Raw genomic sequence first — 15,935 nt, forward strand, 5'->3', positions numbered from 1 at the left:
TTAGAGGTTTGGGATCAAGGTAGGTCAAGTTGTTTAATAAAGCCTTCTTGTGTAGATGGCTCTAGAGATTTGCTATGCAGCCAAACAATTTGTGGAGGAAGGTCATTGCTGAGAAATTTGGTTTGTGTAGGAATGGTTGGGATGCAGAAATATCCCTTTCATCCTATGGTTGCAGTTTGTGTAAGGGCATATCAAATCAAAAGCCTTCAGTAGCTTTAGTGAGGGGCTGCTTTTCAAAGTTGGGGATGGGAGGAAGGTGAAGTTCTAGTTGAACTCTTGGTATGGTGATTTTACTTTAAAAGACAGATTTCCCTCTTTGTTTAACATGGCAGACAACAAGCTGGCTTGGGTGACAAACTGCTATGAGATGAATGGTAGTTGGATTTGTTGGACCCCTTCCTTTAGGAGTTTCAGCGGTTGGGAGATTAATTAAATCTCTGAACTGTTAGCTCTACTGCAGAATCAACTTTTGGACGTGCAGATTCAGGACTCCAGATTTGGAAGTGGACTTCAACAGGGGTACTCACAGTCAAATCGTTTTACAAGGGTCTGGTTGGAGCTTCAAGGGACCCTTTTCCCAGGAAATCCATATTCGGCTGCACCATCTAAAGTGGAAAATTTCACTTGGATGATTGTCCTAGAAAAGTGTTTGACCAAGGAAATGCTCTTGAGGAAGGGGTACCCTATCCAAGACAGATAATGTGTGTTGTGCAGCAGGGAGGATGAGTTAGTAAGCCATTTGTTCTTACACTGCAGCTTCAGCCCAACTGTGTGTGGAGACACTTCTCTTGGGCTCTTAATCTGCAGTGGTGTTGTCCCTTCTCAGTCAAGGACCTTTTGCAAGAATGGGGAATAAGGGTCTGTCAAGGAAAGGGAGAATGTGTTGGTCAGCTGTTCCTTTGGCAGTCTTGTGGGCCATCTGGTCAGAAAGAAACTTGAGGATTTCCGAACAGAAAGCATCGCCAGAATCTGTGGTGATTAATAGGGCTGTAGAGGACTTGAGGAGTTGGTTATCCATACATACCGTATTTAACAATGATACTTTCTCTTCTTTTTTGGCTGTAGATTTTTTTGGAGGGGGCTTAAGTTTTCTTTTTGGTACATAATATCATGTACAGCCTCTTAGCATTAATGAAATTATACTTTAACTGTTAAAAAAAAATGGCAGAACAGGATTCATGTAGCAGACCCCATATAATCGGGAGAAGGCTTAGTTGAGATGTGACAGATGGACTGACCTAGACTTATTTATCACTCTGCAGAGCCAATCTAATTGCTTAAATTAAATAGTTTGTAGATGGTGTTGCTATTATAGGAAATGCTGAATGGCAGTAACCATCTCATAACTAAAACTTGATTCAAAGACTGATTGATTTGCTCATAATAATCAGGAACCTCCTTACACTATCATTATTGGTGGAGATTAATCATCAAGGATCAATTCCATATTAGAACCAGATCATATAGATCATGGGTGTTATGAATTGACAGGGAGTCAAGGACATTTCCTAAGCTTGGTTCTTATTCTCAACAAACTTCTTGTTTCAGATTCAATGCAGAACCATTTTTTGTGGAAAAAATGGACTCTGGGAATTGACAAGGGAATCTTACATGATTCTAGACTTGATTGAGATTTTGAATTCCATATGTTTTATTTTATGTTTGGCAATGCTGCATATATTTTTGTTCGAGGGCTTTGAACAATCTCATTTACCATTCATAATTATTTTATAGTGTACAATGAGAAGCTTTACAAAATGAAGGACCTCAAAAAAATGCCATCCTCAAAAAAGTATAACCAGAAATACTCTCTCTAAAATCAGTATGTATAGACATCCAACTTCAGTAGTGGATTTTTTCTCAAAAATCCTATTGTTCCTTTCTGACCACACAGCCCGTAGAACTGCCGGAGGGATGGTAGTCCAGCATAACTTTCCTTAGACAGCCCCTGGATATGCCACTCCTCTAGCATAGCTCCAACTGAGGCTGGCATGAACCAGCTTAGATTCAGGGATTTGAAGAAGTGTGACCAAACTGCAGAACCAAACCTGCAATGAAGAGATGCCTGGAAGATTGTAGTTGCATATTGCAAAAACAGCACCTCCAATCTGACAGATTAAGACCTTTTTTCAGCAGCATTTCTTTGGACAAACACCTCTCCAGAGCTGCCACCCGTACAAAAAACTTGACTATTGGAGAAACCAAACTCCCCCAAATGGCCTGTCTGGGAAAAGGGGATTCGGACCTTCCCACAAGAAAATTGTAGAAGGATTTGACTGTGAAATCTCCAGATTTTGACCATTTCCAAACTGTTGAATCTTGCTCCTGAAATTTATCTGTTGGTCTTGTAACAGAAAAAGAAAATCTGCCATCTGCGGAAATTCCCTGTCATTGAAACTTCTCCCAAGGGGAAGAACCCAGCATAGCCTACCTTCCTGGAACAACAGAGAATCAGCCACTAAGGCATCCTTATCTACAGCCACATTGTACAAGTCCGGGAACATCTCTTTTAGAGTGTTGTCACCAGCCCACTGGTCTACCCAGAACCTAGTTTTTCTTCCATCTCCCACTTTAAATTCTCTCAAGGGTAAAGTTTTAACTTCTTACATCTGGGTACATTTTTAGCATCTTATTAGAATTTACATAAATTTACATATCTAGCTACTTTGTATTGTTATGGTAAATCGTATTTTTTCTAAGAAGACATTATTACTCTAACCCTCCAAGTCAAAAGTCCTAGTCATAAGACTACTAGAATTTGATCAATTCCTAGTTAGTTCTCAGTTGGTTTTAGGATAGGAAAATGAGAGAAAGGGCTAGCAAATTCTCCCTCTTTGCCTATAAATACATGCACCACTTTTTTTCTAGAAAAGATAAAATGTTAGTTTTCTACTTAAAATCTTTGAGTGATTTCTATTCTAATTGTCATGGTGTCAGTTCCTTTAAGAAGCTATAAGGTGTTTTTTTTCCTAAATAACCTTGGTGTGGAATCCTGGGTTGCTTTTATCTTCTTTTTTTACAGGTCCATCTTGCACCAATTTTGTAACAAATCTGCATCTTGCATCAATGACTCAAACCCAAGAAAAAGTGTATATCCAAACAAAACAACCAAGTAATGAATGTCAAAATTTTATATATTATTACCAATTGTGATAAGTAATTCATTTCAGCAAATCAAAAATAAGAAATAATCAGAATCTGTTCTTACATAAAACACACTAAAACTAAGATACATAGTCAAAACTCAATGAATCAAGCATACCGTTAATACTCCACACTCTTATTGAACCATCTTTTGATGCTGTAATAATTTGTTCTGAATTTGAAGAAAAGCACAACCAAGTAACTGCACTCTGATCATCAACAAAAGAAATGACTGAAACATGAGAAGTGATTTGACATTCAAAAAGTTATATACATCCATTTCCATACACAGACACAACGGACATACATTGTTGGCAATGGAAGAAGTAAGTCCAGGTAATGCTAGTTATGTAGTCTTTTAAACTCAAAATGAAGAACATGAAATTCAAGTCTATTCATGTTATAAAATGAGTTACTTAATTCCAATAAGAATTAAACAATGGACATCCAGAAAGATATAATTCATGTGTAATAGAACAAGCAGTTCACAGAGGACAAGATGAATTCTAGAAATCAAACAAATGTGTGACTGATGCTGTAAATTAAGGTGGTTGCCAAAGATAAGCCTTAAGTCCAGGTAAATGCTAGTCAGATGAAGGCCATTACCCAATGTTGGTTCCAGCCTGAGACTGAGTAGAGTTGTATTTTTAGTCAGATAAAGAGAGAGAGAGAGAGAGTAGGGTTTCTTCCCAACTCAAGAGCTTCTTCGAGGAAAGCTCAGCCTCCTCAAGAAAATAAGGGGAAGGAGAGAAGAAGATTAGGGCAAACAGGCTGCGGATCACGTGCCCAGGCCTCTCGTATCCAAGTAAACTCTGGGTCAGCCTGGGTTTCCTTTTGGAGTTGATGGGCCAAGGGGTAAATGAGCTCTACAACTATGAACCGATTCAGATCTGCAGACCTGGACAAGGCATCCACGGTCTTGTTAGTGGGCGCAAGTTTATATTTTATCTCATAATCAAAACCCAAAAGCTTGGCCACCTAGCATTGCTGCTACAAATTAAGTGTGGGCTGCTCCAACAAATATTTCAGGCTATGTTGGTCAGTTCTAATAGTGATCCTCTGGCCCAACAACGTTGGTCAGTTCTAATAGTCAACCTGGCCCAATCACATATTATAGGCCCAAGTTGGCAAAGCCATTGTACCCTAAGAACCAAGCCTGCTCCCATGAACTCCAAGGGTTGAAGATCGGTGACAAAATTATGCCCTTGGATTTGGATTGTTAACCCTTTGCAAATGCCTTTACAACCCAGTTTGTTCCCATATGCTACCTAAACCTTGAAGGGTCAAGACAAGGGATATAAAATTTAGGGTACTCCCCTTCTCCCTACAAGCTTTACATCTCCGCCCAGGTCAAGTGTTTTAAGGGTACCACATTACGGTCTTGGGTTTCTGGTACAACCCGAACGGTCTTGGGTGCAGGGGTTTTGAGCGAAGGACCCTTCATCTTATTGGCCCATCTGAGTCTACTTAGTCTTACTTCCTTTAGTTTAGCAAGGCCCACTCCTGCCATGACTGAAGGTGGCTCCCAAGCCTTCACCTCCATCATAATATCTTCTTGAAACCCCCCTAAAAACACTCTAGCAGAGAGCTTTCTGGCTAATCTTTCACCCATGTGACTAATCTTTCAAATTCCATTTGGTATTCCCTAACAATCCCCACTTGCTTGAGCTTGGACAGGGTATTCATTGTAGTCTTCATAGGCGGTGGGTCCAAAACAAAGGCAGAGAGCCGCGGTGAAGTCTGACCAGGAGATCTGGGGATGAGATCATCAAAACCATTGGAACCACAATATAGTTTCTTCTTCAAGGTGGAAAGTAGCAACCGACACTCTTTGGTGTCCAAGGGTTTCATGGTACTCCAAATACTGCTTAGCCTAATCGAAGGAATGGATCGTCTCTAACAGAAGTGGGGAAATCTACTTAGCAAAGCTGTCCAAGGAATTGATCAACTCTAGAGGAAGTGGAGAAATCTAACTTAGCAAAGCGGCCAGGAAAGAAGTTGCCTCATCTAAAGCTTCCTTGGCTACTTTCTTCCTGGTCCGACTCTCGGTTGGCAACTGCAGATGCCTTTTCCTGTTACATGACTAAGGCTGATAGCGTCTCCTTGAGTTCTTTCCGCTCAGAAGTCATCTTATGCATGTCAACTTCTATCCAATCCATCCTCTCTTCAACAGACAAGCCTCTGGTGTTCAAGATGATGGAATTTGATACTTTAATAGTTGTTGGGTCTCTGCCCAACTCAGGAGCTTCTTCGAGGGAAGCTCGACCTCAAGAAAATAAGGGGAAGGAGAGAAGAAGATTAGGGAATACTTTCATTCATACTCAAAGAGGTGAGGTGAATCTATATATAGAGCTCTCTCACAACAGTTGCTTAGGTACATAACGACTCAAAAAGTAAATAGCAGAAAGCATCAAAATCAGAAAATATCTTATTTTGTTATCTGTCTCAGTGATCCTGGGATTGGTGTGGCCTGTGGTAGAAAACTTGCTGAACTAGGTTGGGCCTAAACCAGCTCGAGTTGCGGTCTGGTCAGTATTGGGTTGGATCCTAACAATATATTTTTTATTAATAACAATGATTAGAGGGATGCATGAGGGGACTTGTGTGATAGGCAAATACCACTTAGGCTAAAAGGAAAAGTCTATGAAATGATTGTAATGCTGGCAATGTTGAATGAAGTAACATGTCTTGATAGACCTCCCCCTAAAGTAGGTTTCCTTCACTTCGACAAACAACAAATCTTGACCAACTTTATTGCAGCTGGATAAATTCCTAATCTCTTCAAACTAGGAAGACCAATTCCGAGCCACTTTCCAAAAGGCCCTCCCAAGACCCTTCTCAGATTACACTCCCTTGCAATTTGTTGGAGGCTCTTTCTTCCGTGCTCCAAGCCCTTCCCACCTTGAAAATCATTAGTTGCTTGAAGAGGATTTGAAAGACAAGGTGCACTCTTAGTGGAAATAACTAGAGCATTTCTCAAAGTAAATATGCATGCTGTGAGAAAGAGAATCCAGCACTTAAAGAAAGAAATCAACTAGAAAAATTCTCAATTGTCATCCATCCCCAAGCAAATGGAAGCTTGTCTAAAGAAAATAGCAGAAATTGACAAGAAAGAAGAAGCAGATCCTAGTTTGTAGGAAGAGAACAATTTGTGAGTTGAATCTAAACTGCTCCTTGATAAGCTAGATTACAAAGGAGAGCTAAAATGGATACAAAGAGCTTGAGTCAAATGGCTAAGAGAGGGTGACTCTAATACTGCTTTCTTCCACAAGATGGGTGTAGAGAACACTGATGTGGACCCCACGGCTGTGGTCCCCACAAAATGGATACAAAGAGCTTAAGTCAAATGGCTAAGAGAGGGTGACTCTAATACTGCTCCTTGTTACAGCTAGTTATTTCAGCTTTATTATTAGTTTATTTGCCATGTAAGCATTAAGGGCAATTCAGCCTTTTTTACAATTAGTAAACATATAAATATTAAAAGTGGGTCGGCAGATTTATTCTATTTGACCCTCTCTCTCCTTTTCTAAAACCCTCCGTGTGCTTCTGCTTTCTCCCTCTTTTCTTCTTTTCTCCATCTGAAATCTTTCTTTTACTTTCGGATTCAAGACTGATTGTAGTCTTGATCGACTACTTGGTATCAGAACCAATCTAGGGTTCCTCATGTGTGTCTAATCCAGCCGACCACATGAGAATTGCCTAGGGCTGGAAGCTTAGAAAGAACTGTTCATTGGCTGATTCTTGGAGGTTACCAAAAGGGTTTAGCAGCTGTCCAAAGGTTTGTAGAGGCTTGGAGAGTGTTTTGGTAATCAGGAAGAATCAGAGAAGGATAAAAGGATCAATATTAGGGTTCAGGCCAAGATTGAAGGTTGCAATCAGAGTTTTCTGGGTAAGTTTTTATCTTTTCTTGAGACCGTCATCAGTCAAAGATAGGTTGGACTTATCTAGAAGAAGCGGCTGAGCTTTCCCTTATTTTCTCAGAGGCGACCAGAGTTCTTTTTTTCTCTAGGGTTTGTTCTTTTATTCCCTTTAAAAGCTTTTGATTGCTAATTCTTAACCAAGAATGGAGTTCAAGAATCAGGGGGAAGGTGTTTTTGGGACTAGCAATTCTGGTACTATGTCTGAGACTGCATTTCAGATTACAACTGTGAGGTTTGATGGATCCAACTACTTAGAATGGGCCCAATCGGCCATGATGGCTATTGGGGGTAGAGGAAAACTTAGCTACCTATTGGGAGATGTGAAGGAACCATCCAAGGAGGACCAAATGTATACCAAGTGAATTTAGGAGAACTACTTGGTTATGACATGGCTGTGCAACTCTATGCAACCACATATCAGCCGAAACTATTTGTGGGCAAAAACAGCCAAGGAGATCTAGGACGTCATGGAAGAGACCTACTCCCAACCCCTTAATGTTGCTAGGGCCTATGAATTGAAGTGTGAGGTTAATAACCTCAAGCAAGGAGAGAGACCAGTCTCCGTTTACTTCTCTACTTTGAAATCTCTATGGCATGAAATTGACCATTTGGAAACACTTGAGTGGGAAAGTCAGAAGGATGCACAGACTCATAGAAAGCAAGTTGAGACTAATAGGGTTTTTGAAATCCTAGCTGGTCTGAATTCTGATTATGATATTGTGAGACAACAGATACTAACAAGGGACAGTGTGACCTTATCTCAAGCCTACTCATTGGTGCATAGTGAAGAGACTAGGAGGAAGGTTATGATGCAGCATCAACCCTTCCCACTAGCCTTGGCAATAGTTAAACCTAAGTTTAGGGGTGATACAGAAAGGGATACGAAGAAGAAAGATAAGCAGGATCTAGTGTGTGAACATTGCAAGAAACCTAAGCATACTAAAGACATGTTGGATGTTGCACCCTCATCTAGTCCCAACAAAACTAAGGAACAAAAGGGGTAATGCTCATATGGCTGTTAATACCGATTCTGCATCCTCATCGGGCACAAAAGGCACACCTCTAGACACCTTAGCTGCTGTTCGGGCTGCCCTAACAAAGTTGGAAAAGGAGGTTGGAAGTTCAGCTCAATCATCTCAGTCATCATCAGCTCCTTCCACATCAGCCTTTGCTCATTCAGGTACTCGGACCTCAGCTTACCATGCTTTAGCTCCAAGTAACACTGAACATTGTTGGGTAATAGACTCAGGTGCATCTGACCATATGACTAGCTTGCCATCACTGTTCACTACCTATCACTTATCTTCTGGTAGAGATAAAGTGTCCATTGCTGATGGTTCCCTTGTTCCCATTTCTGGCAAGGGAGACATCAAGTTGTCTAATACCATTTCCTTATCCTCAGTTTTGCATGTTCCTAAGCTTGATACTAACCTGCTTTCAGTCAGTAGTATTACAAAACATCAAAACTATTCAGTAACCTTCTTCCCTGACCGATGTGTTTTTTAGGACTTGGAGACAAGGAAGGTGATTGGGACTGGCCGTGAGATGAATGGGATCTATCTACTTGGAAAGAGTTCTCATTAGAAAGATCATGAAGATAAGAAGTCTTTTGTTTCTCAGTCTGTTAGTCTGGTTATGCTTTGGCATAATCGGTTAGGTCATTTATCATTTCGATCTTTGAAGAGTTTGTTTCCTAATTTGTTTGAGTCTGTTCAGATGTCAAATTTGCGATGTGAGAGTTGTGAACTTGCAAAGCATTGTAGAACATCTTATTCCTTGAATAATAAAAGTAGTAATTCTTTTGATGTTGTGCACACCGATGTTTGAGGCCCGTATCACATCCCTTCTATGGGGGGATATAGATATTTCTTGTTGTTTGTTGATGACTATACCCGTTTTTCATGGGTTTACCTTACGCATTCTCGAGATGAGGTTCCTGCTCTGACCCAGACCTTTCATCAGATGATTTTAACCCAGTTCGGGGTCAAAATCAAAATCCTCAGATCTGATAAAGCGAGAGAATACTGTTGACAGGTGTATTATATGTACTGTACACAGGTTTAGTACCCACAGGGGTACTTTTGTAATTTTACAATCCTATTGTAATGTACGGCCAGTATAGTATAAATACAATGCTTCACTTGACTGAAGTATAACTTTTGAGGCCTCAACTCAGTTGCCTCTTCTTCTTCTTCTTCTTCTTCTTCTTCTTCTTCTTCTCCTTCTCTTGCTCAACATGGTATCAGAGCAGGACTGTCTAGGCCTGGAAAACAACCAGCCGAGGCCTCTCTCCACTGCTGCGTAGAAGCTTAGTCCTGATGCTTGAAGACAAGGAAGAGGAAGTATTCTCTAGTGTTGCTGCTAGTCTCCACTGCCGAGTAGGGTTCTACTACAAGAAAGTTGATTGCTCAACTTCCTAGCGCAGAAAAGGGTTCTTCTTCCTTCATCCTTCATCCTTAGGTGCTGGTAACTAGAGTTGCTCGGCTAAGAAGACTATAGAAAACCATCCCAGATGTACGAAGGAAGGTTCTGATTTGAAGAGAAGTTTGGGTCCTTGACTGTACTGCCTATTCACAATTCAGGTGGCCTAGGTACTGAACTGATTTTTTCTATTTATGGTTCTCTTCTTGTACGACTGTTGATGTCCCAAAATCTTAGTAGTGACTGTCCCTCTTCCTTCGATTGTATGTTGCTCTATTCTGCTCTCTAAGGGACTATTGATGAACCCTAGATCCTAAGTGACTGTTCGGTTGCCCTGGAAAGTGGATATCAGCCGATTAGGTGTGGTAAACCACCACTCATATTGTTGTTCCTACTGAGTTTTTTTTTCAGCTAAGAAGCTGTATTAAAGTTGTAAAACTGTAGGTCATTCAGACCTGGTTACACTGCAAGTGCAATTCGTATATTGTTCTGTGGACTCCTACACAGTGTAGGTCATACAACCTAGTACTGTGTAGTGTTTGGTTCCCTGTGAAACCGAAAATCTGCAAGTGCCTAGTTGTGGACTATAGCAACTCTGTAAGGCAATGTGCCTTTGGTTTTGTGTACTTCTAAACCTAGAATCATGAATAGTGAAGATTCAGCTACATCCGGAATCTCCACAATGCTGAATGGAATGAATGGGAACAGTGACCTATCCTTCCCTATGGCTGTTGTTCCTCTTGATGGGTTAAACTACCTAGAATGGTCAAGGGGGATCAAGCTATACATAACTGCAAGGGGAAAAATAGGCTATATAAATGGAAGAATCAAAGAACCAACTTCTGGAAATGCAGAACATGATAGATGGGATCAGGAGAACAGCATGGTTATGTCTTGGCTTTTGATCTCCATGCAACCGCAAATAAGGAAGAACTTCATTTGGGCTGAAACTGCAAATGAGAATTGGGAACAGGCAAAATCCACATATTTTGAACTTCGACACTATGCCAAGATTTATCAACTGCAAGCAGCTTCATCTACTTGTAAATAGGGGGAGAATAGTTTATCAGTTTATTACTCTGACTTGACAACTGTTTGGAAGGAGTTGGACCATTACCAGAATATTGATTGGAAGTGCGATGAAGATGCAAAATTGTACAAGAAACTTGTCTCGCAGCAAAGGGTGTTTGCCTTTTTACATGGTCTCAATCCTATCTATGAATCCATCGGAGTACAAATTCTAAGTTGTAAGGATCTTTCTAAAACTCAGGAGGTCTATGCTCTTGTCTAGTCTGAAGAGAGCAGAAGAAACTTGATGAACAGCACCGGAGGGGATGCAATTGTGTTGGCAGCAAAGGGGGGTTCCTCTACTAGTGGTGGCCCTTCTTCCAAGAGAGGGGATCTCCAGAAGAAAGCAAAAGATAAGGAAAAATTGTAGTGCACTAATTGTCAGAAGCCCCGGCACACCAAAGATACTTGTTGGGATCTCCATGGGAAACCAAAGTGGGCTCAAGATCTATCTAAGAAGCAAGGCTCAGATGTAATTAGAAGACCCGGGCAACAAGGTACCAAGAAACACCGCATGGCCAATATGGTTACTCGGGAGAATCAGCCCTCCACTTATACTGTGACTCAAACACCACATGGCCAACATAGCTACTCTGGATCTGACCCCAAGGGAGGATATTGTAAACTTCTTCCGTGACCATTTGGACCTTTATGGTAGAGCTATTCGCTAGATGGATGCTCCTCCCACCACCTCTTTTGCATCCACATCAGGTAATCCTGCCACAGCTTTCCATGTTGCTTCTCACGACCTTGACTCTCCATGGATCATTGATTCTGGAGCGTCAAAACACATGACTGGTATGTCTTCTTACTTTCAAACTTATCACCCTCTTTTCGGAAGAGATAAAGTGAGACTAGCTGATGGATCATACACTTCCATAGCTGGTCAAGGAACTCTCTCACTTCCCCTCGGCCTTACTCTTTCTAATGTTCTTCATGTTCCAAAATTCCCTATGAATTTGTTTTCAGTCAGTAGTGTTACAAATTCCTTAAACTGTTTTGTGACCTTTTTCCCTTCCTATTGTGTGATTCAGGATCTGGCCTCGGGGAGGACGATTGGTAGGGGAGCATGGTTGATGGACTCTATATGCTGGAGAATACGGCTGGCCTTCATTACAGAGTCTATGAGTTAGTTCAGAAAGAGTAAAATGTATTTGTGGCATTGTCGTCTGGGTCATTTGTCTTTTGAGTCCTTGAAAGTTGTTTTTTCCCAGAACTATGTAAGTCAGTGTCTGTTTCTAACTTTTCTTGTCAAACGTGTCAGTTAAGCAGGCATTGTAGAACTCAATTTCCTCAAAGAAATAGTAAATCTGAGTTTCCTTTTCACATTGTGCATTCTGATGTGTGGGGCCCTGTTACTTTACCATCTGAGAGTGGCTACAAGTACTTCATTACCTTCATTGACGATTATTCCAGATACACTTGGGTATATTCAATGCAAAACCGTGAGGAAGTACCAAAAATTATCCAAGATTTTCAGTGGATGGTCTTCACCCAATTTCAGACCAAAATCCATATATTTCAATCAAACAATGCAAAAGAATTTTTTCATAGTGACCTCACGGAGTTCTTTGCTTCACATGGCTCACTTCATCGGAGCTCTTGTGCCCGCACGCTACAACAAAATGGTGTGGCTGAACGGAAGAACCGACACCTTCTTGAAATGGCCCGAGGTTTACTACTCCACATGAATGTTCCCAAACAATTTTGGCTTGAGGCTATCCTTTGTTCTACATACCTCATTAACCGAATGCCCTCTCGTTGGTTAGAGTACAAAGCCCCACATCACCTTCTCTTTCCTAAGGCCCCTCTTCTTTCTATTTCTCCTCGTGTTTTTGGTTGTCGGTGCTTTGTCCAAAACCTATCCCCCATCCAGGGGAAATTGGACTCTCGTGCTATCCCGTGCATATTTCTTGGCTACTCATTCTCTCAGAAAGGGTATCGTTGCTTTGATCCTGTTTCTTGAAAATTCTATGTCTCCATGGATGTAACATTTTTTGAGGATGAGCCATTCTTTCTTGTTTCTCCTCAAGGGGAGTGTAGGCATGAGGAGAAACAGGTTCAACTGCCTCCTTTTCCTACTCCTCCTTCTCCCCCTTCTCCTTCTGATCCTCCACTTTTCCGTGTTTTTTCTCATCGTCGTAAAGGCCAACCAGGTTCAAGTGCTGTGGAGAATCTAGAAGTTGTACCTCAAATTCCATCAAATTCCTTGGGGGAAGATCATACTCACTCAGGTAACTTGACTCCCAACCTCCCTGTTGCTAATGATCTTGACCTTGCCATTGCCCACAGGAAAGGTTTTAGGTCGTGTACCACTAAACACCCCATTTCCAACTTTGTTTCCTATGAGAAAATCTCACCTTCATTTCATGCTTTTCTTACCTCCATTGATAGTATCCCTATTCCCAAGAATGTGGCAGAAGCTCTCTCAGTACCAGAATGGACAAATGCCATTAATGAAGAAATTGATGCTCTTCATAAGAATGGCACGTGGGAACTTGTTGATCTCCCTAAGGGAAAGGATCCAGTTGGATGTAAATGGGTGTTCACTGTTAAGCATGGGGCTGATGGAACCGTGGAGAGGTATAAAGCTCGTTTAGTGGCAAAGGGTTTTACTCAAGTGTATGGGGTTGATTATTCTGAAACATTTGCCCCTGTTGCCAAAATGAACTCTATTAGAGTCGTTTTTTCTCTTGCTGCCAATCTGAATTGGGATCTACATCAGCTTGACATCAAGAATGCCTTCTTGAATGGTGATCTTGAAGAGGAAGTTTATATGGTTCAACCACCCGGTTTTTTGGCTCAAGGAAGTGAACAAAAAGTGTGCAAGTTGAAGAAGTCTTTAAATGGGCTGAAGCAATCTCCAAGAGCATGGTTCAGCAGATTTCATACTACAGTTCAGCAAAGGGGATACAAGCAATGTCAGACAAATCACACATTGTTTGTAAAAAGAGTAGAAGGTAAAATGGCTGCCCTAATAGTATATGTGGATGACATAATTGTTACTGGTGACTGGAATGATGAAATTCAAAGTTTGAAGGACTTCCTTGCCACTCAGTTCGAAGTGAAAGATCTAGGACCCGCAATATACTTCCTTGGAATTGAGGTTGCCCGATCAAAATAGGGTATCTTCATCTCCCAAAGGAAATATGTCATAGATTTGCTTAAGGACACTAGAAAGATTGGGGCTAAACCGGCTGACTCTCCCATTGACCCCAACCACAAGTTAAGTGACAGCCAAGGTGAACATCTTAAGGATGTGAAGCAATTTCAGAGGCTTGTAGGGAGACTGTTGTACCTATCTATGACTCGTCCAGACATAGCATATGCTGTTGGTGTCTTCAGCCAGTTCATGCATGCACCTAGGTCCACTCATCTTGAAGCAGTGGAGAGAATACTGCGGTATCTTAAGAAGTTCCCGGGTGCTGGGTTATTATTCCAGAAACATGGACATTCGAGAGTTGAAATTTACACAGATGCGGATTGGGCTGGATCTCAAAGTGACAAAAGGTCTACTAGTGGTTACTGCACCTTTGTAAGAGGGAACCTTGTTACTTGGAGGAGTAAGAAGCAAACCGTGGTAGCTAGGTCCAGTGCTGAAGCTGAGTACCGTGCAATGGCACACGAAGTAGCCGAAGGTATGTGGATAAGGAACTTATTGGGAGAGTTGGGTTTTCCAGTTGGTAAACCCATGACTCTGCTCTGTGACAACAAGGCAACTATAAGTATCGCTGCCAACCCGGTACTACATGATAGAACAAAGCACATTGAAGTTGACAAGCACTTTATTAGAGAGAAAATCATCACAGGCGAAGTATGCACTCCATACATCAGCTCTGAAGACCAACTAGCAGACATCTTTACAAAAGAGCTAAACCATTCCAGACACCAAGGTCTCTGTGACAAGTTAGGCATGATTGATATCTATGCCCCAACTTGAGGGGGAGTGTTGACAGGTGTATTATATGTACTGTACACAGGTTTAGTAACCATAGGGGTACTTTTGTAATTTTATAGTCCTATTGTATTGTACGGCCAGTATAGTATAAATACAATGCTTCACTCGACTGAAGTAGAACTTTTGAGGCCTCAACTCAGTTGCCTCTTCTTCTTCTTCTTCCTTCCTCCTTTCTTCTTCTCCTGCTCAACGAATACTTTACCAAGCCACTTGCCTCTTATCTACTTGATCATGGGATTATTCACCAGAGTACTTGTCCTTATACACCACAGCAGAATGGGGTTGCCGAGAGGAAGAACTGGCACATTTTGGAGGTGGCTAGAAGCATTATGTTTACCTCCAGTGTGTTTATCTGTTTCTGGGGTGATGCTATTCTCACAGCAGTGTATCTCATTAATTGAGTTCCTTCACGGGTTCTTGTCATGAAGCCTCCGTTTACCCTTCTATACCCAAATGAAGAATTATTTACTGTTCCACTTAAAACCTTTGGTTGCACCTGCTTTGTTCAGATTCTTGGACATCATCGTTCCAAATTTGACCCTAAGGCCTCCAAATGCATTTTTCTCAGTTATGAACAAACTCAAAACGGTTATTGTTGCTATGAACCTACTTCCGGGAGGAGATTTGTCTCGATGGATGTTACTTTCTTTGAGGAGGTACCCTATTACCCTAAGGTTTCTCCTCAAGGGGAGAGTAGTGAGAATGGGGTTTGTGAAAGTGGGGTTAACTCATCTAAAGTTCCTTTACCCATTCCATTGAGTGGTGAGGGATGTAATGGAGTTGTCAGAGGTGTCAGGAGTTGAAAGTCTATCACAGGCGGTGGAGGCAAGTTGATTTTCGGCCATCAGCAGTCCAGGCCAGCCCCACTTCCTTCTGCGGATCCAGATCCAGGTACTACAATCCCCTTATCAGATCCAGGTTCCACTGAGATACCTTCCACTATTGCTACTTCACTTTCTTTGGATGACCTTGACCTCCCTATTGCAGTCCATAAAGGGAAACGGCATTGCACCACATCCACAGCTCACTGCATTTCCCAGTTTCTGTCCTATGGTCGCCTATCTCCCTCTTACAGGTCCTTTCTCACATCCATTGCTGATATTCCTATTCCTAGAATAATGTAGGAAGCCTTGTTAGTTCTTGAGTGGAAAGATGCAATGAAGGTTGAAATGGATGCCCCTCTGAGGAATAATACTTGGAGCTAGTTGACTAGCCCAAAGGAAAGAAACCAATTGGATGTAGATGGGTATTTACCGTGAAACATAATGTTGATGGTTTCATTGAAAGGTATAAAGCCCGGTTAGTTGCAAAAGGATTTACCCAGACTTATGGTATAGACTACTTGGAGACTTTTGCTCCAGTGGCAAAGATGACCACTATTCGAGTTCTGTTAGTCCTTGCAGCCAGTTATTCTTGGTCCTTGT

General features: G+C 41.5%; 1 protein-coding gene across 2 annotated transcripts in view; it reads right to left on the minus strand.

The window, feature by feature from the left end:
• LOC148880242 (uncharacterized) overlaps positions 1 to 15,935 on the minus strand; it is a 93,431-nt gene that overhangs the window by 25,559 nt on the left and 51,937 nt on the right. For both annotated transcript variants that reach the window (XM_088962108.1, XM_088962107.1), the window contains exon 7: positions 3,263 to 3,353. In XM_088962108.1, the coding sequence (XP_088818234.1) occupies positions 3,263 to 3,353 (91 nt within the window). The remainder of the gene's footprint in view (positions 1 to 3,262; positions 3,354 to 15,935) is intronic.

Source organism: Nelumbo lutea, chromosome 1 (genome assembly GCF_056320005.1).
Source record: "Nelumbo lutea isolate HS-2025 chromosome 1, American lotus-T2T, whole genome shotgun sequence".
NCBI classification, from domain to species: Eukaryota; Viridiplantae; Streptophyta; class Magnoliopsida; order Proteales; family Nelumbonaceae; genus Nelumbo; species Nelumbo lutea.